This window comes from Schistocerca gregaria, chromosome 2, assembly GCF_023897955.1.
Source record: "Schistocerca gregaria isolate iqSchGreg1 chromosome 2, iqSchGreg1.2, whole genome shotgun sequence".
Lineage (NCBI taxonomy): Eukaryota > Metazoa > Arthropoda > Insecta > Orthoptera > Acrididae > Schistocerca > Schistocerca gregaria.
In genome coordinates, this window is record NC_064921.1 from 811,826,097 (window position 1) to 811,852,893 (window position 26,797).

A 26,797-nucleotide genomic window follows, 5' to 3' on the forward strand; every position below is an offset into this window, starting at 1 on the left:
ATACAGGGAAAAGTCATAGCATAGCAAATACAGACCACCTACTGGGATGCAGACATATTCATTAATCAATTAAAAACACTGCTTAACATACTTTTTACTGAAAGAGCCACTGTAGTTGTCTATGGGAATTTCAACATAAATCTTATGAATGAAAGTAGGCTAAACAATCAATTCCTAAATCTATTATGTCGTTTCAATCTGGTTCCACACATACACGAACCCACAAGAATAACATATAATACAAACAGCCTTACAGATAATATATTTTCAAATATACAATGTTCGGGAGGACGACAGTTCAATCCCGTGTCCAGCCATCCTTATTAAGTTTTCTGTGATTTTCCTAAATCATTCCAGGCAAATGCCAGGATGGGTCCTCTGAAAGGGCATGGCCGACTTCCTTCCCTGTCTTTCCCCCAACCAATCCATTCCAATCCGAATATACAATCCACAGAAGTACAAGTAACAAATACTGATTTGGGATTATCAGGCCATAATGCTCTTGTCTTCAAATTTCCTGAAATGTCACTGCAAGGAAAAAAAGTGTACTTCATGTATGAAAAAAAAATTCCACTGAAAACTGTGTAAAATTTACAAATATCCTAACTAGTGAGTCCTTGGCAGAAGTGCTGTCCCTAACAAATACAAATGATGCATATAAGACTTTTTCTTCAATTTTCATGGGATATTTCAAAATGCTTTCCAAAGAAACTGTCAAGAATCACATCAGTTCACAATAAAGCCAAGTTCTTGGATCACAGCTGGCATCAAAACTTCTTGTGGAACTCAAAGAGACTAAATTCAAAATTGAATACATCTACAGACCAACAGTTCATAGAATATGTTAACTATTACAAGAGGGTACATCGAAAAGCTATTGCCAAGGCAAAATTTATGAGTAATGACAACTTAATAAGACAGTCTGCTAACAAATCAAAAGCCATATGGTGTATTGTGAAGACTGAAAAAGGAAAGAGATGCAAAAACCAGAACATCATTCTCAAAAACACAGAAATTATCAATATTAAAAAACATGATTTGCCAAATACATCAACAATTATTTCATAAATGCAACAACTTCATTAAGCTCAAAATTTACAAACCAAGAAAAACCTGAATTTTTCAAAACCTGCTTGTAGCATGAGAATAGATCCAACAGATGAACATGAAGTGTTAAAAGTAATAAAGAGCTTGAAACCTAAAATTTCAGCAGGATTAGATGAGTTGCCTGTTTATATTATAACAATGACAGCTGCACAAATCGCAAGGCCCCTGGCATACATAGCCAACTTATCATTTAGTGAAGGAGTGTTTCCAGAAAGGATGAAAATATCAAAAGTGAAGTCCCATTATTCAAAAATGGCGACAAGCATCACGTAGAAAACTATTGGCCAATATCCCTCCTTCCAGTATTTTCCAAAATAAAAGAAAAATTAATGGAGCACAGAATCAACAAATATTTAAATGACCATTAGTTACTAAATAAAAATCAGCATGGCTTCCAGGCAGGTAAAAATACAGAAACAGCACTAATGTGCAGCCCTGAACAAATAATCAAAAATCTAGAAAAAGGCAACAGCATAGTAGGAATAAATTTAAATCTCTCCAAAGCATTTGACGCTGCCAATTATGACATTCTTTTAGAAAAACTGGAAGCATTAGGTATTCATGGGACAGGGAAAAAGTGGTTTGAATCATACTTACAAAACAGAACACACATTGTAGGACTGATGTCAGATTATTCCAACCACAAAATATATTTGGTATCAGATGCAAAAAAAAGTGCAAATAGGAGTGTCGCAGGGCAGTATTCTAGGTCCCTTATTGTTCCTTGTCTACATAAATGACTTTCACACTTCAGATGGAGCAGCAGAGGCCATACAGATGACACTAGTGTGATAATAGGTACACAAAAGCAAATGCTGCATACAACCACTGATCAAGTAATAAAGAATGTCCACACTTGGTTCAATGCAAACTGGTTGATATTAAATGCAAATAACAACTTATATGCAGTTCGGGAAAATATGTTAAAATGTAAATCTTGATTTGTTTGTTGGGTGACAAGGCCATAGAGTGGCATCAACAAAATTGCTGGGGATTCATGTAGATGATAATCTTAATTCTAATGACCATGTAATGAAACTTGTGCACAAATTTAACTCAGCCCGTTTTGCTCTTAGAATTATTGCAGATGTCTGTACTGCAGAGGGTTCCAGGATGGCATACTTTGGTTAGGGCATATTGTGGCTATTTTCAGTCTCTAGCAACATACAGAGTAATATTTTGGGGTTCCACCACTTACTGTCTAAAACAAATCTTTCTGTCAGAGAAGAGGACTATCCGAATAATAACACACAACCATCCACAGACACAATGTAAACCCTTATTTGACAGGCTTAAAGTTCTAACAATACCTCCCTTATATATATACAAGCGTATTTTGTAAGTTAGGGCCCACCTTGCAGATTTTCAAACAAATTCCATCTTGGGTAACTACAATACTCAAAACAGCACAGCACCCCATACTCAGCAAACAAAAAGAACACACACACAAAGGCATGTGAGCCATATTGGTACAAAACTCTACAACATATCACCAAATACATACTGCCAGCTAACATCAAAAAGTTAGAAGATGAAAACAGATTTAAAGTATGATTTAATGAGTTTCTACTTGAACAATGTTTTACCCAGTAAATGACTATTTAGGCCAATAAATAATTCTGATAATGTTTATATTAAGGCAAAACTGAAAACACTGTCTTTCATCCCGTAAAGTTTCTGTTGATTTTGTATATCTGATGGACAGCTGCTGAGTGTGGTAAAATCTTTATTGAATTATTGTAGTGAATATAAGGTCTTCCTGTTTACGGAAGACAAAAGTGAAGCAGACAGACTATGCAGTTAGATTACTGTTAGTATACAAGTATAAAAAGTTTTATTACTGTGTTTAGTATGACCAAGTATTATTCTTTGTACATTTTTTGTACATTTTTGTACATATTATTCTTTGTACTACTTAATGTAAAATTTTGTATGTTTCTTTTGCACAAATTGTTTCCCATAAACTTACATGTACTTTGGACAACATCCATACACTATTTATTGTCTATGGATGGATAAATAAATAAATAAAAAATAAATACAATTCATTTGACCAATGTTCCATTCTTTTTTTACAAACGTAATTGTCTTAAGCTCATATGACACATACACAATCGGTATGCGAGGTCTGTTCAAAAAATTCTGGAACTTTGTTCACAAAATTTTTCTTCACTTACCTGTTATTTATTGTCCATCATCTCCTTCAAAATACTCTCCTCCACAATTGATACACCACTCCCAATGTCATTTCCACTTCAAGAAGCAGTTTTGATACACCATTTGTTGGTTCATGCGAAGCGCCATCTGTGATTTTTCTTTCAGCTTGTATATCGTTGCAAATCTTCATCCTTGCAATGGGGTTTTCAGCTTTGGAAATGAAAAAAAGTCTGCAGGGGGCATGTCTGGAGAGTACAGAGGATGAGGCAGCACAGTGATTTCGTTTTTTGTGCACTAGTCCCACACCAACAGGGATGAAGGTCTGGATGCATTACTGTGATGCAAGAGCTGTGAATTGTCTCACCATATTTAGACCATTTCCTTCTCACATTTTCTTGCAGGCATCGCAACATGTCCTGATAGAATCATTGATTAACAGTTGTACCTGTTGAATGAATTCATGATGAACTAATCCTTCAAAGCCAAAGAAAACTATCAGTATGGCTTTGACATTTGACCTGACCTGACATTTTAGAAAACCTTTCGTAACCCTTTGTGAAGATTGAACCTCGGTCTCAACATCATAACTGTAGACCACAGCTCATTACCAGTTATGATTTTCTTAATTAATATCTTGTTCTCATTTACACGATCCAAAATGTCAGCACAGATAGCGAGGTGAAGGTCTTTCTGGTCTTGACTCATGAGCTGTGGGGCAAAAGTGGTGGCAACTTGATTCACTCCATGCTTCTGTGTCAGGATTTCATGACACGATCCAACTGCAATCTGCAATCTCTTGGATGGTCAGTGATCAACTGGCCACACAATTCTGTTGACAACCCTGACATGAACATCATAACTAGACATCAAAGGGTCTACTGAAAGAGGTTCATCTTTAACTTCCATCTGGCAATTTGTAAACTGTTTGAGCCATTTGTAAAACTGAGTATGGCTTAAGCACTCATTACTGTATGTTTGGTGCGTAATTTTTCTGTGTCTCTGTAAAGATTTTCTTGAATTCCATGCAAGATTTAATGCAGATGTGTTGCTCCCCTAATTCTGCCATCTTGAAATTCACAAAGTGTGTGACACAGTGTTTTACTCAATACAGTACTGAACAGAAACTAACAGACATGCAGCAATGAAGTGTCTGGCAGTTACACATCAAACACAGGTGTGTGCAGGGATGCCAACCTCATTTTGCTCCAACACGTCACTGTCGTGAAATTACGAATCTTCTGGAATTTTTTTAGTGAACTTCATATTATAGCTGACAAAGTGGTCCCTACAGGACTCGTGTTTAATTATATTAGGAATTATACTAATTTCTCTTGTCTGAAGCCTGGATATTCTATCCGTTTATGAGGGTATCTCAAAAATTAAGTTACATATGTCATCCGATGCTAAGAATGTTAAGGGTTTCCTGCAGACTCCGTTATACTGTGGTATAGACAACAGGTGTATCACAGTGTGGGAGTGAATAATGCAGCAACTCGAAACATACTTCAAAGTTGAAATATGTGGAACAGTGTCATCCATGTGGGCAAAACATCTGAATTGTACACAGATACACCATGAAATTCTTGGAGATACGTGGATCGAATGCAATGTCACACCCAGCCATAGTGAAATGTGCCAGCAGTTTGACCAAGGCCAAACAATTGTGGGTGATAGTGAGAAGAAGACCATCAACATCAACCATAGATGACAATGCCCAGAAAACAGAGGAACCAGTTACCATGAACTGCAGATTTTCTGATAATGAGGGTATTCACACATTGGTTATCCGATGGCTTTGTGACCAGTGGCAGATTTCTGTCATTGATTAACTGAATATTGGTAGAACATTCCAACTATTGTTTACTGAGACTTGGTCACTATGCTGAAAAATAGTGTCAGATATCTTTATCACTTTGAAGTATAGTGAAGCATTCAATAAAAGTTATGTGGCCTGCATTATAATGTGTAACTTACTTTTTGCAGTCCCCTTGTAGACAGTGTGTACTTCACCACAAATTTCAGCCCCAGATTGCAAATGAAAGTGGATTAATCTATAGTATATTTATTTAAGAACAGCATAAGCTATTATGTTTGTGACACTTTTAGTAAAGAAATATTGTAGCTAATCTTTTTACATGTGTAGCAATATGTACTTTCCATGTAAGATATTCATCAATCAAAATGCCTAAAAATTTATGTTTATCAGATTGTTCAGCTGTAGACAGTGATTCATTATTTACGTCTGCTTGAGATTGCCTATAATTTTCGTAAAAACTTAATGACAACAGTCTTGTCCTTATTCAGTGTAGGTTTATTGTTGATCAGGCATTCTACTGTCAGTTTAAAGTTATCTTCATTGTTTCGGAATGCTAGCCACTCGGTACAGCCCCAGCTACTAAATGATTTCTCATAGAATATTTGTAAAGCACTTTAATAATTTTCATAGAATGAGAGCTATCCCCAGACTGCAAGATTAGAGATCTGTCTGCATTTTCAAGATCTCTGACCTAAAAAGCAGTGCCTGACCCATAAACTACAGAAGTAGCCAAAGTATAAGTTTGACCACAACGTCACACTAGCTTTTGGGTTTTTGCTTTTTTTAGTGAAATATCACACATACACCCACATACAACCACACAGATTCACAAATGCACACTTCTGTGGCCATGACAAGACTGATTATCATTATTGAAAGCAGTTGCCTGCACTGAAGGAAGTGGAGAGGAGGTAAGGAAGGCAGAAAGGGGGGGGGGGGGTGTAGGGAACAACATAAAGTAGTTAGAAAAAGGCAGGTCTTTTGATAGATGACTCAGTGGCTGTACAACAAGACGGAAGGATTACAGACAGTAGAGAATTAAAGAGATATAGAAAGGGGGAGAGGTGAGAAGGGAGGTGGAGAAAGAGAGGAAGTTGAAAATGAAGAAGACAGGCAAAAGGGGAGAGAGAGAGAGAGAGAGAGAGAGAGAGAGAGAATGCCCACTTGGCAGGAAGAAAGGAGTGGTGTGAGCAGAAAAGAGAAGGGAAAAGGTAAGTTGAGGCAGTGGGAAACAGGTTAGTGGAGGATTAGGCCAAGGGTATTGTGAGAATGCAGGATTTGATGGAGAGACAATTCCCACCTTAGTATTTCAAAAAATGTGCTACATGAAAGTATCCAAATGGCATGCATAGTGAAGCACCTGTAAAAGTCAGTTTTGTTGTAATGACCAGGACATTTGGAAACTGGATGGTCTAGTTTTTGGTTTGTCAGAGTTTAGCAGTCCCATTCGTGTGAGTAAACAGTCAGTTACCTGTTGGGCCCACATAGAATGCTGCACAGTACTTGAGGAAACTGAGTGATCAATGTGTCTGACTGCTGTGCAGAAGACCCATCTTCAATTCGCTATACTGCCAAGAATGTTTCCGTGGTGAGAGGATTGGAATGGGGTGCACTCAGCCTCATGATGCCAACTGAGGAGCTACTCGGCCAAGTAGTAGCAGTAATGGAGAATGGCATGGCAGTCAGTTGGTACCAGGATATGTTTATGGATGAGCTGGATATGATTTTCTCTATTAGTAAAAGCTATGGCAGGATTATTTGCGATTTTGACAACTTCTGCTTCTCACTGCAGTTATGACATCAACAGTTGGTGTGGCATGTAAAGAAAGAGACTTATAGGTATAGAATGGGTGACAGCTGCTAAAGTGAAAATACTGATGCTGGTTGGCATGCTAGATATATGACATATTTATGGAGTCATCTGAGAGGTGGGGGTCAACATCTAGGAAGGTGGCTCATTGTTTTGAAAATGATCAGGTGAAGTGGTTTTGCGGGCAGGTGTTGAAGTTACTGAGGAAATAGTGAAGGTTGTCCTTGCCATGAGCCTGAATCATGAAGATATCATCAGTAAATGTGAATCAGACAAGCAGTTAAGGTGTTGGCTGGAAAGAAAAGATTCCTTCAGATGGCCCATAGATAAGTTAGCACAGATGGTGCCTTGGAATGCCACCTACCCCATGATACAACACTCACCACCTCTTTTCTAATACTCCTGGTCAACCACGTTGTGACCTACAGTTATTTCACTTTTGAAGGCCATATGTATGAACAAATCCATGGTACTGCCATAGGTAAACATATGGCAGCATCCTATGCTAACTATTTATGGGCCAGCTGGAGGACTCCTTCATCTCTAGTCAATGCCTAAAACCCTTCGTCTGGTTTAGATTCATTGATGGCATTCTCATGATCTGCACTCATGGCAAGGACAACCTTCACTCTATCCTCAGGAATCTCACTGCCAACTCCTAAAACCATTTCACCTTGTCCTTCTCAACTCAATGAGCCACCTTCCTAGACATCGATCTCCAACTCTCAGTTGGTCCTATAAATATGTTTGTTCTTATCAAGGCCTGAAACCACCAGCCATTCATCTACTTTAACAGCTGGCACTCATTCCATGCCAAAAAATCTCTTCCTTACAGCCTCACCACCTGTGGATGCTGCATCTGCATTGGAAAACAGGAGTTGTCAAAATATGTCAATAATGCTGCAAGAGCCTTTATTGATAGACAATGTCCTATCCAGTTCATCTATAAACAGAGCTCCCATGCCTTGTCCTCCTCTGACAGCAATAAATTTGTTAGCAAGCAGCTGATCCACACACCGTTACCCTGGACTTGAGAAGCTCAACTGCATGCTACACCAGGTCTTCAACTGTCTATTGTTGTCCTGAGATGAGGGTAATCATACCAAAAATCTTAACCATATCACCCAAAGTAATGTTCTGCTGCCCAGCCAACCTATATAATCCTGTCCATCCCTATTCCAATCTTCTCTATTCCAATCCTACATCCAGTGAGTCACTTCCTTGTGAATGATCCAGGTGCAAGACTTGTCCTATACACTTGCCCACCACCTTCTACTGCATCCAGTAACAGGTATTCTGTACCCAATAAAAAGCAGTCGTGTGGTAGCAGCCCTATCACAAATCAGTTATGCTACAGTTACTGTGCAGCATTCTGAGTCGGTATGACAGTATGACTGTCTGCTCGCATGAGTGGTGATTGCTGAACTGAGGCAATTCGCAAACTTTAGCACCCATTTGCCAAATGTACTGTGAACTACAACACAAAAGATGGTAACAACTACTTCACTGCATGTACAACTTGGAGACTTCCATCAAGAACAAGTTTATCTGAACTAATTGGAATTGTCTCTCCAGCTTATCTTATGCTCTCGCAATTCCCCTGGCCTAAAGCTATACTAAAGTGTTTCCCACTTTCTCACCTTGCCATTTTACTTTCCTCTTCTGTCATTGTCTGCACTACTCCTTTCCTGCCCAGGCCATGTACTACCTTCTCCCACCACTCTTCCCTCTCCTCCACCCACACCCCACACCCCCACAAAAAAATCATGTGTTCATTTTCTCTCTCTTTCTGTCTCTCTCTTTCTCTCTTCCCTTCCTCCCCCTCCCCCTTCCCCTTTTCCACCCGTCACCCCTTCTCTCTCCCTTCCCTAAATCCATCTCCAAATTACTCTCTTTCTTCCCACTCTCCCCCTCTCCTTCTACATATATCCCTTAATCTCTCATCTCTCACTCCCCCCCCCCCCCCCCCCCCCGAACTGTTCCTTCCATCGTATATTATGCATCCGCTCAGCCATCTGTGTTTCTCGCTACTGCCTTGTGCTATTCCGCAGCTTCTCCTTACCATTTGCATCCTTTGCTACCTTCTCCCCACATCTATCAACCCAGTCAACTGCTCTGTTATAATCATTGTCGTCACAGCTTCTGCTTCAGATTAAATACTTATGTAACTTAAACAATGGAAAGTCCTGGATGGAATAACAACAATATGGCAAGGATAAATTACTATTCACCATATAGAGGCAAAACTAATTCACAATGGAACAGAATTCTAGAAATATTTCAGCTTTTCGTCAAAATCCTTTTTCAGAAGTTGAAAACTCACACACATTCACACAAGCACAACTGACACACAAAAAGCTGCTGCCTCCTGGCACTAAGGCCTGACTTAGCACCTGGAAACAATAGCCTTATGTGTGTATGAATTTTCTTTTTCTAAAGAAGGATTTTGACCAAAATCTGAAATATTTTTCGAATTATTTTCTAAGTGGTGAGTAGCAATCTGTCCTTGCCATATTTATATTTGTGTAACTTCATTGATCTCACCTGTAGGGTGAGTAGGAATGGAAATACCGGAAATAATCCTTCAGTTTTGTCTGTGATGATGGCTCCATTTAAGATAGTTATCTAGCTAGATACCAAGAAATTTTGCTGAAAGAAATTCAGTTATTGAGTTATGTTAATGTGAATTTATGGACTAGAATGGTTTTTTCATTTCTTATTTTTTTGAAATAGTTAAACAAGAATTTGTGTTTACTTGAATTCACATCCCTGAAAGTTGTCCTTCATGATGATATGTTTATAACATGGTGACTTAGTGGATGTGTGTATTTTTTTGCTCTAATTAGTTCATCAATTTTAGTTACATATCACAAAAACTAAAAGCAATACAAGGTAACTGGATAGATAAAAAAATCTACTCATCAAGTGGCAGCAGGAGAAAACACGTACAAAGGTATTGAAATTTGCATGCTTTCAGATACAGTGGACTGTAGAAGTGTTAAAGGGAAGGAAGAGAGGTGAATCAAAAGGATTAATAAGGTTTAGGAAATGGAGAGAGTTTGGAAAAGGTACACAGAAACCCAGATCAGAGGATGCTTACCAGACAGGATAAGAAAGAAAGACTGATAGTTTGGGACTGCATTGGACTAAATCTGAAACCCGGGGAGCTTAAGGAAAGAAGATGGGATAATACACAATACAGATATTACTGACAATACACTGTGCACAAGTTAATAACAGCAGGTAGATTTGGTGGTGGGGAGGAGCCCAGGGGAGTTAGAAAGGTCAGAAAATAAAAGAAAAATAAAATTTATCTTTTGATCTGTCTGTCCCCCCACATCCATCCCCCACCCCACCCGTCTCTACCACATAGGATGCACTTAGGTTCCTGCTCTTTTAATTCATGTGTGACACTTTGTCACTAATCTCTGTCTTGCATCTTACCCTATCTTCCCCCTTTAAAACTCTCAGGTTTTAAAATCTTATCTGGTGCAGTCCCAACAGGCGTCTTTCCTTCTCATCCTGTCCTGTAAGTCACCCCTGATCCAGGGTTCTGGGTGACTTTTCCAAACTCTCCTCATTTCCTAAACTCAGCAGTCCTTTTCCTACACCACTCTTCCTTCGCCTTCAACCGTTCTGCCAGAATAAGGAGCCACTGGCTCTGAAAGCGTGTAAATTTCAATAAAAGCAATATAAAATTCTACATCAGAAAAGATCACAAACAAAAATCAAAGATTTATGATGCTATAGAAATCTTAGTCCAGATTTTGAAGCCCTATTGAAAATTGTACAAATATCACACCATAAACCAACAAGATTATAATAGACATTTCTTACCAATTGTAATAAGAAATAATCTGTTTCTTCAGGTTTGTTTCATAAGGGCATTGTAATGAGTGGAGCCGACCTGACAAGTACTGATCCTGATCCATTGCAGAGAGCCAGAAAGCAAGCTAGACTAATGAACTGCCCAGATACATCATCAGAAGAGATAATTAGTTGCTTGAGAGAAAAGGATGCTTTGGAAATTGCAAAATCAGTAACACAGTTTTATGTAAGCATCATATTTTTAGTTGTAATATGTTACAGGTGTCCTGTAATTACTTCTCTGCTGTGTGAATTAATTCATCTCCCAGTATCTGTTGCTCGGTATTGCCTCAATAATCTGAACTACTTGTTCCAGTTGTTCTCATCTCCTACTATGTTTTCCCCCAATTTACTACTCCATTAATGACCTGATGCATTTGTCCTGATGCTTCATTTATATGTCCCACCATAGTGTTTTTCCCTTGTGAGGAGAGCTTCTTACTAGTTGTGTAGTAACAGTTGTATTAGGGAAGTCACAATTGAAGTATGTAACACTGATGGTTCTGAGTCTTCTTTTTATTTCAGAAGCTTCTCTAAAAGTTTTTAAAGCAGGAGCAGATGTAGCATGAGTCATGCCTGTATAGCTCTACTGGTAAGAGCAAAAGGCAAAGTTCTGGGTTCCAGTGGTAATCAGACCGGGCATGATAACAACCAGTGCACCTGGCTCTATAGCAAATACTTATACTGTCAGACCATTTCAAAATCACATGTACAGCCTTTTAATGATTTCATAGATGATGTCATTAATATTTGTGATATATTTAGGAACTGGATTCAAACAGAATTGAAATCCATCACAAATGCAAACATGTTAGTGACCACAAGAGAAACATTCAGACGCATATATTCTGATTTGTGTGCCAAAATTGTTGATAAAAGCATAACTGCAGACAAAATTAAATCAACTGTATGGTGAATTGTACCTGTTGTTAACATCAGATGATTTACAAAGACATTGGTGCAAGAGAAACAAAACTGTTTGATCGATCTTCAGAATAAGCATACTGATTTTCAGTTTTCAAGAATTACCAACATATTTTGTTATTTATGGAATAAGATGCCAGTTTTCCCACATATCTTGTTTTAAGGCAGCACTTAAATTACCTACAATTTGGTCAAATCAGTCTTTTTATGCCCCTTGTGATAAATATGCTAACTGCTTTGGTGAGCATTTTGATACACAGGTGATGCACACAGTTTTATAAGTAAATGGAAGGCTCATTTTTCACAAAATAACTTTACAAAGAGGTCTATGGCAGATTCTTATTCATATGCTAAGGCATTTATTAATGATAACAGTACTTACCTGCTCTGAGTGCCATGATCAGCTGTCAGATCCCAGCTGTTGCATCAGACATACAATGTCAACAACAGTTGTTGGCAGTACAAGAATGCTTAAAAACTATGCTACAGGCTAACCATATCCTTAAAGTTAGGCCATATAATAGAAAGAAGAGTAGGAAAAAATACTAAAGAAGTCAGTACTCTAACTGCAACCTGATCCTTCTAAATCAACCAAATTTATGGACTGGACTTGCAGTACAGCATGTAACTCTCATTACAAGGATGCAGTTCTATCATGGAAACTTCTCCAGTCATCAACACTGTGTTGGATATCATACACCTCCCAACCTACTCATGTGACTCAATATGAGAAAGTGATTTCAATTCAATAATTATTGGTTTTTCCTTCTTCAGAACGCTGCTGTTTAAATTACCTATTCTCTTCAAGGTGATACACCAATTTTCCACTAGTATAACCACTATCCTTACATTTGTTTGCTAATGTGATCTACTCTTGCCTTTGACACTCTGATCTTCTATGATTGGAACACAGCAGTTATTATGGTGTGTACTAGTAACTAAAACTTGCATGATATTTATTGGTGTGCAATTATGATGCAGTTCTCTTCATTTTTAGTTTTTTAAAAGTTGTCTTCTGTCTGATTTTATTTCACTTAATGTGGGTCATGTATACATAAAACATTCACATAATCATCAGTGTGATAATCATTAGCTATCTCCTAAAGAAATAACAATAAAAAATAACAGAAATAAACTGTGTCTTTCACTTATTCTTCATTGGACAGAGATTCATATATTTGCCATGGAAGCTGATGAATATCATGCAGAATAGATTTGAAAGATGAATCACTGTTCCACAATTGTGTCTGATGCATTGATGCTTTATTTTTACAGGAATGGGGCTCTGATCCAATGGTTGCATTTGGATCTGTCACGGAGAAAGATTTTGGAGATGGAGCTGAAAGATTCTTGACAGCTGATGTCACGGAGCTGTTTCTTTCAGGGAATTTCACTCATATTCCATTGATAATAGGAACAACCAAAGATGAAATCTCTTGGAAAGGCTTGGGTTTGTCATTTGTTTTGGACACAAATTATTATTATTATTTTCAGTGATATACAAACTGAAGGTTGAAAGTCAGAGTAAAATTAATACAGGAAGGTCTGCTCAATTAATAATGTATTTTAAATGGTAGAATTCTCAGTAGAAGTTCAGCTCTTAAAACCATATTCTATGCTTTTGTAAGTTTACATTGGCATCAATATCTGTACTGAGAAGACTACTGCAAAGTGCATGCCAAAGAGCAGTTGTACTATATATTTTATGCGAAATGTTATTCTTACCTATTCAAGGCTGGAGCTGAGAAGAATAACAACTCATTTACTACTGGATACATTTTTGTTTTCATCTTAAGGCTCATTTAGTTACTTATTAGTGTTAGTGTGTGTTGTTATTGAGCAAATTTTACTTAAATGATTCATACAATAATAATAACAACTTAGGGCTGAAGAATGTTTATAGATTTTGCATTGGATGCTCATCTTGGAATTCTTTAAGCACATTATCATGAAGTACTGGGCATCTGTCTTCCAATTTAGGCCACTTATCATCATTCAGTATTGAAATTACACTGGTTTGGCAACCAAACACAATGTGAAAATTTGTACCACTATCTGTGTACAAGAATGTGTCCTGAAAAGGACAACCCTCTTCAACGGTTTTCAAGTATAGGGCATACAGTGCAAGTGTTTTATAAGCAATTTCTTTTGTAGATCATCTGTAGTTTCTCAGTATGCTATGAACAAACTGAAAACCTGCCACTTGTTTTACTTAAAATTTGATTTACCTGACAATCCTGTTTCATTTTCAAACATATGTTGTTGTTTTCATTATTCATATGATCCGACCGACACCAGTTTTTACTGAAAAATGTTTTAGTCTGAAGTTACTATGTTTGAACAAGAGCATAACTTTATATTTAACTCTATTATGAGTGTTATACAATTTTGATATTTTGTGCACTTTCAATTGGATATTGCTATAATATTCGTCAGACATTCCTTCTTCACAGATAGCCACATCTTCTGCACAATGTCTGGTACTACCACTCCTCCTTGTGGTACATCTGAAATTATTTCTATCTGTGAAGGACGCTATGTATAATGGTAAATGTACTGTATTGTGTCTGTTGTGATGTTATCACTCTGTTCATAAGCATGGTTTAATATTCTAAATGAATGCATTTTCTTTGATATACTGTGTAATCAAAAGTATCCAGATACCTGGCTGAAAATGACTTACAACTTCGTGGCGCTCTCCATCGGTGATGTTGGAAGTCAATATGGTGTTGGCCCTGCCTTAGCCTTGATGGCAGCTTCCACTCTCACAGGCATATGTTCAATCAGGTGCTGGAAGGTTTCTTGGGGAATGGCAGCCCATTCTTCATGGAGTGCTGCACTGAGGGGAGGTATCAAGTTTGGTCAATGAGGCCTGGCATAAAGTCAGTTTTCCGTAACAAGCCAAAGGTGTTCTACAGGATTCAAGTCGGAACCCTATGCAGGCTACTCCATTACAGGAATGTTATTGTCATGTAACCACTCTGCCACAGGCCGTGCATTATGAACAGGTTCTTGATTGTGTTGAAAGATGCAATCGCCATCCCCGAATTGCTCTTCAACAGTGGGAAGCAAGAAGGTGCTTAAAACATCAATGTAGACCTGTGCTGTGATAGTGCTATGTAAAACAACAAGGGGTGCAAGCCCCCTCTATGAAAACCACAACCACAGCATAACACCACATCCTCTGAATTTTATTGTTGGCACTATACATGCTGGCAGACGACGTTAACTGGGCATTCGCCACACCCACACCCTGCCATCAGATCGCCACACTGTGTACCGTGATACGTCACTCCACACAACATTTTTCCACTGTTCAATCCTCCAATGTTTACGCTCCTTACACCAAGAGAGGCGTTGTTTGGCATTTTCCAGTATGATGTGTCGCTTATGGGCAGCCGCTTGACCATGAAATCCAAGTTTTCTCACCTCCCACCTAACTGTCATAGTACTTGCAGTGGATCCTGATGCAGTTTGGAACTCCTGTGCGATGGTCTGGATAGATGTCTGGCTATTACACATTATGACCCTCTTCAACTGTCAGTGGTCTCTGTCAGTCACCAGACAAAGTCGGCCTGTACGCTTCTGTGTTGTACGTGTCCCTTCACATTTCCATTTCACTATCACATTGGAAACATTGGACCTAGGAATGTTTAGGAGTGTGGAAATCTTGTGTAAAGATATATTACACAAGTGACACCCAATCATCTGACCACGTTCAAAGTCCCTGAGTTCTGCAGAGCACCCATTCTGCTCTTTTACGACGTCTAATGACTACTGAGTTGCTGATATGGAGTACCTGGCATTAGATGGCAGCACAATGCACCTAGTACGAAAAACATTTGTTTTTGGGGGTGTCTGGATACTTTTTATCACATAGTGTAGATGATTATGTGGTAATGATCTGGTAGTACGTCAGAGATCTAAGAAAACTAAAACTTTTTGGTAACCTCTATTCATGCCACTTAGGGTATCGTATGTGGAGAATGGAAATTGTGTTTTTCATGATTAATATTTTTGCAGACCGTGTTAGTTGCCAAAGAAGAGTTCATTTTGTTTATGTAGTTCATTATACTGAATTCAGAACATGTATTAGAATTCTTTGACAAATGGAGGAAAATCATTTATAATCATAGTTGTGTAGATTATTTTACAATTATTTTTGTAGATGAATGTAACCTGTGTGCTCTAATGCAATCATCAGGAATAATTTTCGGCCACTGTAGTCTATCATAAATTATTTCTGAGTGTGGAACTAATTCACTTGCATACTCAATGTAGAATCTAACAAGTACACATTGGGGCTTGGGTTCTTTATATTTTACAATTTCAATCCTGGTTTGCTTCAGGCAATTGTAGTGATTTGTTGGACATAGTGGTAAAGGTGGCATATAGTAGTGGTCAAGATAGATACCATTTAACCGTACCTCATTCCCATTTGCACCTGTTCCCATCTTCTTCCTCTTTATCTCATTTTAGCCTGCTCACTTAAATTAGTCATCTGGCATCCATTGTGGTCATTTAAAATCAGCTCCCCTCCTGCTCATGCATTGTACTTATAATGGAATGGATTTGTTTTTAGGGGGCATGGGAGCATGCTTGGCTTACATAAGTGAGAAGTACAACTTAAAAAAAATTTATATTTAAAAAACTGCAACATAATAATGATTTTTTCTATCATTTTCAGAAATTTTCAAAACTTAATTTAAAGTGAAATGTGATCTAATTGCCTCATTATGAAATTTTCAAATCATTTGATTTGATGTACAGAAGACATGTCAAGTTTTACAATAAGAACATTTAAGAAGAAATAAAAATGTGATACAGTATTTTACACACATTCCTGAAATATAGATACACAAATATTTGTTATAGTTTTCAGTACACAAAAGTAAGATAACATACATGTAACTCCCTCATTCAAACTTTCAAGGGAACATATAAAACTATATCACTATCCTAGTTTTTGGACTTAATAGGCCTTCCTCAGGTCCTCACTGCCCTTAGGAGGCAACTATTAGGTCCAAAAGTTTGGATAGTGAATGTAGTTCTCTGTGTATCTATTAGCACTCAGGTACTCTTCTTCTTCTTCCATTAACACTACATCCCGGGATGGGACTAAGCATCCTCAGTTATTTTCTGCCATTCCTCTCTGGACTTTGCCGTCGACCTCCAGTTATGACAACCGACTCTAGCAGTGTCCTCCCCAATCTCATCGCTCCATCTCAACCTAGGTCGTCCTCTTGCTTTTCTTCCTCCAGATTCACTGCAGCAGGCTTTCTTTGCAGGATCTGACTCATCAAGTCACATCACATGTCCAGCCCATCCCAGTCTACACAGCTTTATGAATTTGACCACATATCCTCCTTATAGTAATCACAAAGTTTGTCATTTCTTTGTCTTCTTCAGGTCCCATTTACATATACAGGTACAAAAATCCTTCTCAATCTACTTCTTTCATGTGATCTCAGTTTGTTTTCTCCCTGCTTCGTAATTGCCCAAGTTTCTGAGGAATAAGTAAGTACTGGGCATTATCAGTGTTTTGTAAAGTCAGCACTTAGCCCTCATGATATAAGCTTGGATTTAAAATGTTGCAAAATTCCAAAGTAGCATCAGTTAAAAGCACTTATGCGAGCCATAATTTCAGTAAAGGTGGTGCCATTTGCTTCTATCTTTGAGCTCAGATAGGTAAAACATTCTACTCGCTCAAATGTCATTCCATCAAGGGTTATTGTGGGCTGTAAGGGTTGGTTAGTGCCATTATACGGGATGTTCAGAAAGTCTCTCCGCATTGGCATATGATTGTTAGCTGCTCGTGCTGTATGATTAGATGAATTGAATTGTGTATTCAACAACAGGGGGGACACTTTCAACATTTAATGTGAAAATTTGTAAGTAAAAATGAATATTCAATAAATTAATAACTTGTATTTCACTGAATTTCATTTCGGTATATTCACTGCAGCATACGGCATGCATGGCTAACAATCATACAGCACTGTGGAAAGACCTTTTGAACACCCTGTTCATATACTTCATCTTTCCTTAATTAATTCTCAGGCCCATCTTCTCCGCACTCAATTTTAGAGCTGAAAATGCACTTTGTAGATCTCTAAGTGTTCTGCTCATTAAATCCGAGTCATCTGCATACCCCAGCATTTACATAGACTTATAGTAGATAGTTTCTCTTGTCTGAATACCCAATTCATGTACCACTTTTTGAAGCACCAGGTTGAAAAGTAGGCAGGAAAGTCCATCTCCTTGCCTCAGCCCAGTTTGAGTGGGAAACTGAGGTGATAGCATTGACTGTACTCACATGGTACACTAGGGATACTTTAGGGTGACCTCTATTAAACAAACCAATTTTACATGCACTCAAAATTCCTGCATTTCCTCATAAAGTTTAGTCCGGTTTATTGTGTCATATGTAGATTTAAAGTCAATGAAAAGATGGTGCACACCAACATTGAATTCATTGGTCTTTTCTACTATTTGTTGAAGAGTAAATATCTGGTTTAAGTTGACTTTCCTGGTCTGAACCCACATTGATAGCTTCCAATAATATCTTCTGCTCTAGGTGAAAGTCTGCTAAACAGGATATTCGATAGTACTTTATATATAATATTTAAAAATGTTATGCCTCTGTAGTAGCTGCATTCAAATAGATCTCCTTTCTGATGCACCAGACACACTATCCCTACATTACATTCTTCTGGTAACTCTTCCTTTTTCCAGATGAGGCACACAGCCTTGTAGATCCTATGATTTAGCTCAACTCCTTCAGCTTTCAATAGTTCAGATGTTATATTGTCTGTCCCTGGTGCTTTATTGTTCTTCAATCGAGCAATTGCTTTGTTCACTTCTCCTTGGGAAGTGGGAGGTACCATGGCATCATCTTCTGAAGCGACTGGGATATCTTAAGTAGGGGACTCTGAAGCATCCAACAGTTCACTGAAATACTCTAACCAATGCTCCAATACCTCCTGATCATTGGTTATTAGCGTCCCTTTTTTACTTTTACACAGGTCGATGCATGGCTTAAATGCTCTTCTTCCACCTTTCATTTTCTGATAAAATTTGCAAGCATTATTTGTCTCCAGTTCTTCAGTCTGCTCTCTTTCCCATTCCCTTTTCTTTCTCTGACACAGTTTCTTCTCTTCTTTCCTTTTATCTTAATAATTTCTTACTGCTAAATGACTATATTATTTCTTGAGCATTTTTCTCTATGCTTCTCTAACATTCTTCATCAAGCCAGAAATTCCTCGATTGTTTTTCTTCTTTCCCTAGCACTTCTTCTTCTGCCTTAATGACTGCATCCCTGCAAGCATTCCATTCCTGATCCAGGTTATCACTTATACTAGGGGTGTGTAATGCAAGATTCTCAGCAACCTTCTCAGAGTACATTTTAGAGATGTCTTCATTTTTTAACTTTGATACCATATACTTACTTTGAGGTATTCCTTTGATTTTTCTTGCATTGGATATTCAAGTTCTTAGTTTTGCAATTACAAGGTAGTGGTCTGAATCTACATTAACTCCTCTGTAAGTTTGTACATCTAGTAAGTTTGAAGAATGCCTGCCATCAATAATTACACGATCAATTTGGTTGAAGGTATGCTAATCAGGGCTACACCATCTTGCTTTATGAACCCTTTTGTGTGGAAACCTAGTGCTACATAAGGCCATATTCTGTGACAGTGCAAACTGAATGACTCTGTAGCCATTGTCATTTGTGTCTTTATGGAGTCTGTGCTTCCCTATTGCTGGGAGATAATGTTCTTCTTTACCAATCTATGCATTGAGGTCTCCAATAATTATTTTAGTGTCATACACAGGGCATCTGTCATAAGTTCTCTTGAGGTTCTCAAAGAAGGTGTCTTTATGTTGGTCTTCTGATAACTTCTGTGGGTGCTTGTATATTGATCAATGAGTAGTTTGAGAATTGGGTCTTCAGTCTCATATGTGAGATCCTAGATGTTATTCCAGTGAATAAATTTTTGTCTTACCATGAACCCTGTAACAAATTCATGGTGGCTCTCTGGACCATGGTAGAAAATTATCCACCTTCCCATATCAAGCACTCCACGTCCAGTCTATCATATTTCCTGTAGGGCAATTATGCCTTCCTTGGTTTTATCGAGTTGATCTAGCAGTGACCTCAGGGACCCCGTCCTGTACAGTGATTGTATGTTCCAGGTTCCAATAAACACATCATTTTTTTTCATTTTCATTTGCCTTTAACAGTGCCATGTCGTTGTCCATAAATCCGTCCAGCTTCTTTACTCTGAGATTTCTGAACAAGAATTTTTTTGCAGGAAAGGGTTGTTAGCCACTTGCCCAACCCCCGACTCAGAGGACCAGGATTTGTATGAGGTTTACTCCTTTAGGGCAGCTGGCTTCACTATGCCTATAGAGCCCTCCCTGCCCTATGTTGTGGGACACACTTTGTCTGGCTCTTTTGTCAACACCACTCCAGCTTGGATGACCCTGCCAGTAGCTACACTACTGCCGACACAGCTCTTGACTTCATCGGAGCACCCAAACACTTCTGACCAGCACTGAAGGTACCTTCGATAAGGCGATGTCCCCTGGGAAGGACTCAGGTACTCTACCGACATGAAAACCTGCAGGAACCCCTATTGGCAGTACTGTCATTTCTACTAAATGCAATTTCTGGCCAGCAATTCTGCCTCCTAATTTTATGGTGTTCAAACAAAATTAGATAATTGAGAACCACTCATCTAACAAAATGAAACATGTGTGTCTGTTCACTACTTCATATAGGGAGCATATAAAATTATGAAAAGCAAAGAAATCATCCATAAGTAAAAGTATCATTGATATAGGCAAACAGTTTTGTCAGAAAAGGACCATAAAATGAAAAAGTAGAATTGATTGACACTTGTTCAATGTAGCCACTGTGGTTCATAACCTGCAAGTGAGCTGTTGTTTTATTGTTATTGCTTTCCACTGGAATTGTGTGACAACAGCTTATAAATGAGTAAGAAGCAACAGCTCCACTACGTTCTCCATGCCTCTGGAACATTTGGACAAGTGGTCCACTAAGATGTCAGGTCTTGTGCACCACTGAAAGCACACAACATTGACTATCTTGTTAAGAGGCACTATGTCAGATTATCCATTGAAAAAACCAGGTGCAAAATATCATCAGGAAATCAACTTTTTGAAAATATATAAAAAAACTTTTGGTTAAATTCTCTTTGTTCATTTAATATCTGGTCCATATGTTGTTTGTTGGTATAGAAAACCTCTAGCTCCTCTAACATAATGGGAGACATACCACACAGAATGGGAAGGAAAGATTGATTATTGGGGACTGCATTGGATGAGATTTGAAAACATGAGAGCTTAAAGGTGGAAGAGAGGGTAATATGCAAGACAGAGATTGCTCCTTTAACATCATGCTATAGTTAATAAGAGTTAAAAGTGAAATGCATTGTATGTAACAGAGGTGGGAGGGGGTGGTGAAAAATAGACGGGTAAGACAACGAAAGATGTAGAAAACTAAAACAGAGTGAAGAAAAGAGTAGTTACTGTGAAGGAATGCTGAAAAGGAAGAAATTAACGTAAAAACCAAGGACATGTAGTAGTGCTAGTTCCCACCTGTGAAGTTCTGAGAAACTGGTGTCTGGGGGAAGAATCCAGATGGCAGGTGTGGTCAAACAGGCACCGAGGTCACAATTGTCATGTTGTAGAGCATACCCTACAACTGGATATTGTGTGTTGTGTGTATACACCCTCTGGCTATGCCCATTCATCCTAACTGATAATTTGGTGGTAGTCATGCCAATGTAAAAGGTTAACAGTATTTACATAACAGTTGGTATATGTAAATGGTGGCATCTGAGCACTGTTTGGCCTTTTACATTGGCATGACTACCCCCTTCCCCCCCTCCTTTCCATGAACCATGGACCTTGCTGATTATGGGAAGGCTTGAGTGCCTCAGTGATACAGATAGCCATACCATAGGTGCAACCACAACAGATAATGGAAGGGTATCTGTTGAGAGGCAAGACAAACGTGTGGTTTCTGAAGAGAGGCAGCAGCATTTTCAGTAGTTGCAGGGGCAACAGTCTGGATGATTGACTTACCTGGCCTTGTAACACTAACCAAAACGTCCTTGCTGTGCTGGTACTGTGAATGGCTGAAAGCAAGGCGAAACTACAGCCATAATTTTTCCTGGGGGCATGTAGCTTTACAGTATGGTTAAATGATGATGGCGTCCTCTTGGGTAAAATATTTTGGAAGTAAAATAGTCCCCCATTCAGATCTTTGGGCAGGGACCATTCTGGAGGACGTTGTTATCAGGAGAAAGAAAACTGTAGTTCTACGGATCGGAGTGTGGAATTTCAGATCCCTTAATCGGGCAGGTAGGTTAGAAAATTTAATAAATGAAATGGATAGGTTAAAGTTAGATAAAGTGGGAATTAGTGAAGTTCGGTGGCTGCAGGAACAAGACTTTTGGTCAGGTGAATACAGGGTTGTAAATACAAAATCAAGTAGGAGTAATGCGGGAGTGGGTTTAATAATGAATAGGAAACTAGGAATGTGCGTAAGCTACTACAAACAGCATAATGAACGCATTATTGCGGCCAAGATAGATATGAAGCCCATACCTATAACAGTGGTACAAGTTTATATGCCAACTAGCTCCACAGATGACGAAGAGATTGATGAAACGTATAAGATAAAAGAAATTATTCAGATAGTGAAGCAAGACAAAAATTTAATAGTCATGGGTGACTGGCATTCGACAGTAGGGAGAGGTAGAGAAGGAAATGTGCTGGGTGAATATGGATTGGGGGTAAGAAATGAAAGAGGAAGCCGCCTGGTAGAATTTTGCACAGAGCACAACTTAATCATAGCTAACACTAGGTTCAAGAATCATAAAAGAAGGCTGTATACATGGAAGAATCCTGGAGATACTGACAGGTTTCAGATAGATTATATAATTGTATGACAGAGATTTAGCAACCAGGTTTTAAATTGTAAGACATTTCCAGGGGCAAATGTGGACTCTGACCACAATCTATTGGTTATGAACTGTAGATTAAAACTGAAGAAACTGCAAAACAGTAGGAAATTGAGGAGATGGGACCTGGATAAACTGAAAGAACCAGAGGTTGTAGAGAGCTTCAGGGAGGGAATTAGGGAACGATTGACAAGAATTGGGGAAAGAAATACAGTAGAAGAAGAATGGGTAGCTTTGAGAGACGAAATAGTGAAAGTAGCAGAGGATCAAGTAGGTAAAAAGACAAAGGCTAATAGAAATCCTTGGGTAACACAAGAGATATTGAATTTAATTGATAAAAGGATAAAATACAAAAATGCAGTACTGAAGCAGGCAAAAAGGAATACAAATGTCTCAAAAATGAGATCGACAAGAAGTGCAAAATGTCTAAGCAAGAATGGCTAGAGGACAAATGTAAAGATGTAGAGGCACATATCACCAGGGGTAAGATAGGTACTGCCTACAGGAAAATTAAAGAGACCTTTGGAGAAAAGAGAACCACTTGCATGAATATCAAGAGCTCGGATGGAAACCCAATTCTAAGCAAAGAAGGGAAAGCAGAAAGATGGAAGGAGTATATAGAGGGTCTATACAAGGACTATGTTCTTGAGGACAATATTATAGAAATGGAAGAGAATGCAGAAGAAGATGAAATGGGACATATGATACTACGTGATGAGTTTGACAGAGCACTGAAAGACCTAAGTCGAAACAAGGGCCCTGGGAGTAGACAACATTCCATTAGAACTACTGACAGCCTTGGGAGAGCCAGGCCTAACAAAACTCTACCATCTGGTGAGCAAGATGTATGAGACAGGCAAAATACCCTCAGACTTCAAGAGGAAGAATTCCAATCCCAAAGAAAGCAGGTGTTGACAGATGTGAAAATTACTGAACTATCTGTTTAATAAGCCACTGCTGCAAAATACTAACACGAATTCTTTACAGATGAATGGAAAAACTGTTCAGATCCGACCGCTGGGAAGACAGGTTGGATTCCGTAGAAATGTTGGAACACGTGAGGCAATACTGACCCTACAGCTTGTCTTAGAAAATAGATTAAGGAAAGGCAAACCTATGTGTCTAGCATTTGTAGACTTAGAGAAAGCTTTTGACAATGTTGACTGGAATACTCTCTTTCAAATTCTGTAGGTGCATGGGGAAAAATACAGGGAACGAAAGGCTATTTACAATTTGTGCAGAAACCAGATGGCAGTTATAAGGGTCGTGGGACATGAAAGGAAAGTAGTGGTTGGGAAGGGAGTGAGACAGGGTTGAGGCCTGTCCCAAATGTTATTCAGTCTGTATATTGAGCAAGCAGTAAAGGAAACAAATGAAAAATTTGGGGTAGGTATTAAAATCCATGGAGAAGAAATAAAAACTTTGAGGTTTGCCGATGACATCGTAATTCTGTCAGAGACAGTAAAGGACTTGGAAGAGCAGCTGAACGGAATGGATAGTGTCTTTAAAGGAGGGTATAAGATGAATATCAACAAAAGCAAAACGAGGATAATGGAATGTAGTCGAATTAAGTCAGATGATGCTGAGGGAATTAGATTAGGAAATGAGACACTTAAAGTAGTAAAGGAGTTTTCCTATTTGGGGAGCAAAATAACTGATGATGGTCAAAGTATAGAGGATACAAAACTTAGAATGGCAATGGCAAGGAAAGCGTTTCTGAAGAAGAAAAATTTGTTAACATTGGGTATAGATTTAAATGTCAGGAAGTCATTTCTGAAAGTATTTGTATTGAGTGTAGCCATGTATGGAAGTGAAATGTGGACGATAAATAGTTTAGACAAGAAGAGAATATAAGCTTTTGACATGTGGTGCTACAGAAGAATGCTGAAGATAATATGGGTAGATCACATAGCTAATGAGGAGGTACTGAATAGAATTGGAGAGAAGTGGAATTTGTGGCACAACTTGACTAGAAAAAGCTATTGGTTGGTAGGGCATATTCTGAGGCATTAAGGGATCACCAATTTAATACTGGAGGGCAGTGTGGAGGGTAAAAATCATAGAGGGAGACCAAGAGATGAATATACTAAACAGATTCAGAAGGATGTAGGTTGCAGTAGGTACTGGGAGATGAAGAATCTTGCACAGGATAGAGTAGCATGGAGAGGTGCATCAAACTAGTCTCTGGACTGAAGACCACAACAACAACACCACCAAATTATCAGCCAGGATGAATGGGTGTAGGCAGAGGTTGTATACTGGCAACACACTATATCCTGTTGCAGGGTGTGCTCTACAACATCACAATCATGATCTCAGTGCCTCTTTCACCACACCCACCATCTGGATTCTTCCGCCAGACACCAGTTTCTCTTAACCCTACAGGTGAGAACTAGTGCTACAAAACATCTTTTGTTCTCACCACCTTAATTTACACTAATTTCTTCTGTTTCAGCATTTCTTCACAGTAACTACTCCTTTCTTTACTCTATTTTACTTTTCTATATATTTCATTGTCTTACCCATTTATATTTAATGGTTCCCTCCAACCTCTGTTACATACAATCCACTTACTTTTCACTCTTATTAACTCATGCATGATGCTTAAGCAGTAATCTCTGTCTTGTGTATTAACCTCTCTTCCACCTTTAAGCTCTCAGGTTTTCAAATCTGGACCACTGCATTCCCCAACAATCAATCTTTCCATATCATCCCATGCAAATTGCCTCCCCTGACCTACAGTTCTGAGATAAACCTGTGACAGGACTGGAATGGGAAGTGCTGGGGGCATGTGTTGGGCAGGTCTTGCACCTGGGTCTTCCACAGGAATATGATTCTTGTGGCAAGGGGTTGGCACTGGGAGTGGGATGGGGATGAACTAGGTTGTTATGGAGATTGGTTAGGCAATGGAACTTCCCTTTAGGAGGGGTGGGAAGGATCTCACATAGGATGTTCAGTTGCTCCAGTCCTGGGTGGTACTGGGTGACAATGGGGATACTCCTTTTGGCTGGTTCTTGGGGGCTTTTTGGGGGATTGGGGGCATGAGGGGAAATGGCATAGAAAATCTGTTTGCGGACTAGGTCTGGGGAATACTGCCTATCTGTGAAGCCCTTCATGAGGCTCTCAGCATACTGAGCAAGGGACTTCTTGTCATTGCAGATATGCCATCCCCACGAGGCCAGTCTCTATGGGAAAGATTTTTTGCCATGAAATGAATGAGAGCTGTCAAAATGTAGGTACTGTTGGTGCTTGGTGGGTTTATTGTGGACTCAGGTGTGGATAGAGCCATAATAGAGAAGGGAGAGAAGAAGGTCAACATCTAGGAAGGTGGTACACTTGTTTTACGATGACAATGCGAAGTGGATGAGAGAGAAGGTGTTGAGGTTGTGAAGGATCAAAGATAGGGTGTCTTGGCCCAGAGTGCAGATCGTGAAGATATTATCAATGAACCAGAGTACAAGTGTGCCTGAACACACAGTGCACCAAACACTCCTAACAAAGGGCCTCTGCAGCCGATGACCCATGCATGCCAACATTAATACGATGACTTTGGCAACTACACTCCTGGAAATGGAAAAAAGAACACTTTGACACCGGTGTGTTAGACCCACCATACTTGCTCCGGACACTGCGAGAGGGCTGTACAAGCAATGATCACACGCACGGCACAGCGGACACACGAGGAACCGCAGTGTTGGCCGTCGAATGGCACTAGCTGCGCAGCATTTGTGTACCGCCGCCGTCAGTGTCAGCCAGTTTGCCGTGGCATACGGAGCTCCATCGCAGTCTTTAACACTGGTAGCATGCCGCGACAGCATGGACGTGAACCGTATGTGCAGTTGACCGACTTTGAGTGAGGGCATATAGTGGGCATGCGGGAGGCCGGGTGGACGTACCACCGAATTGCTCAACACGTGGGGCGTGAGGTGTCCACAGTACATCGATGTTGTCGCCAGTGGTCGGCGGAAGGTGCACGTGCCCATCGACCTGTGACCGGACCGCAGCGACGCACGGATGCACGCCAAGACCGTAGGATCCTACGCAGTGCCGTAGGGGACCGCACCGCCACTTCCCAGCAAATTAGGGACACTGTTGCTCCTGGGGTATCGGCGAGGACCATTC

General features: G+C 39.2%; 1 protein-coding gene across 1 annotated transcript in view; it reads left to right on the forward strand.

Annotated features, from left to right (window-relative positions):
- LOC126335113 (esterase E4-like) overlaps nt 1-26,797 on the forward strand; it is a 143,823-nt gene that overhangs the window by 65,632 nt on the left and 51,394 nt on the right. Inside the window, exons 5-6 of the mRNA XM_049998067.1 lie at nt 10,760-10,944; nt 12,957-13,131. Coding sequence (XP_049854024.1) covers nt 10,760-10,944; nt 12,957-13,131 — 360 coding nt within the window. The remainder of the gene's footprint in view (nt 1-10,759; nt 10,945-12,956; nt 13,132-26,797) is intronic.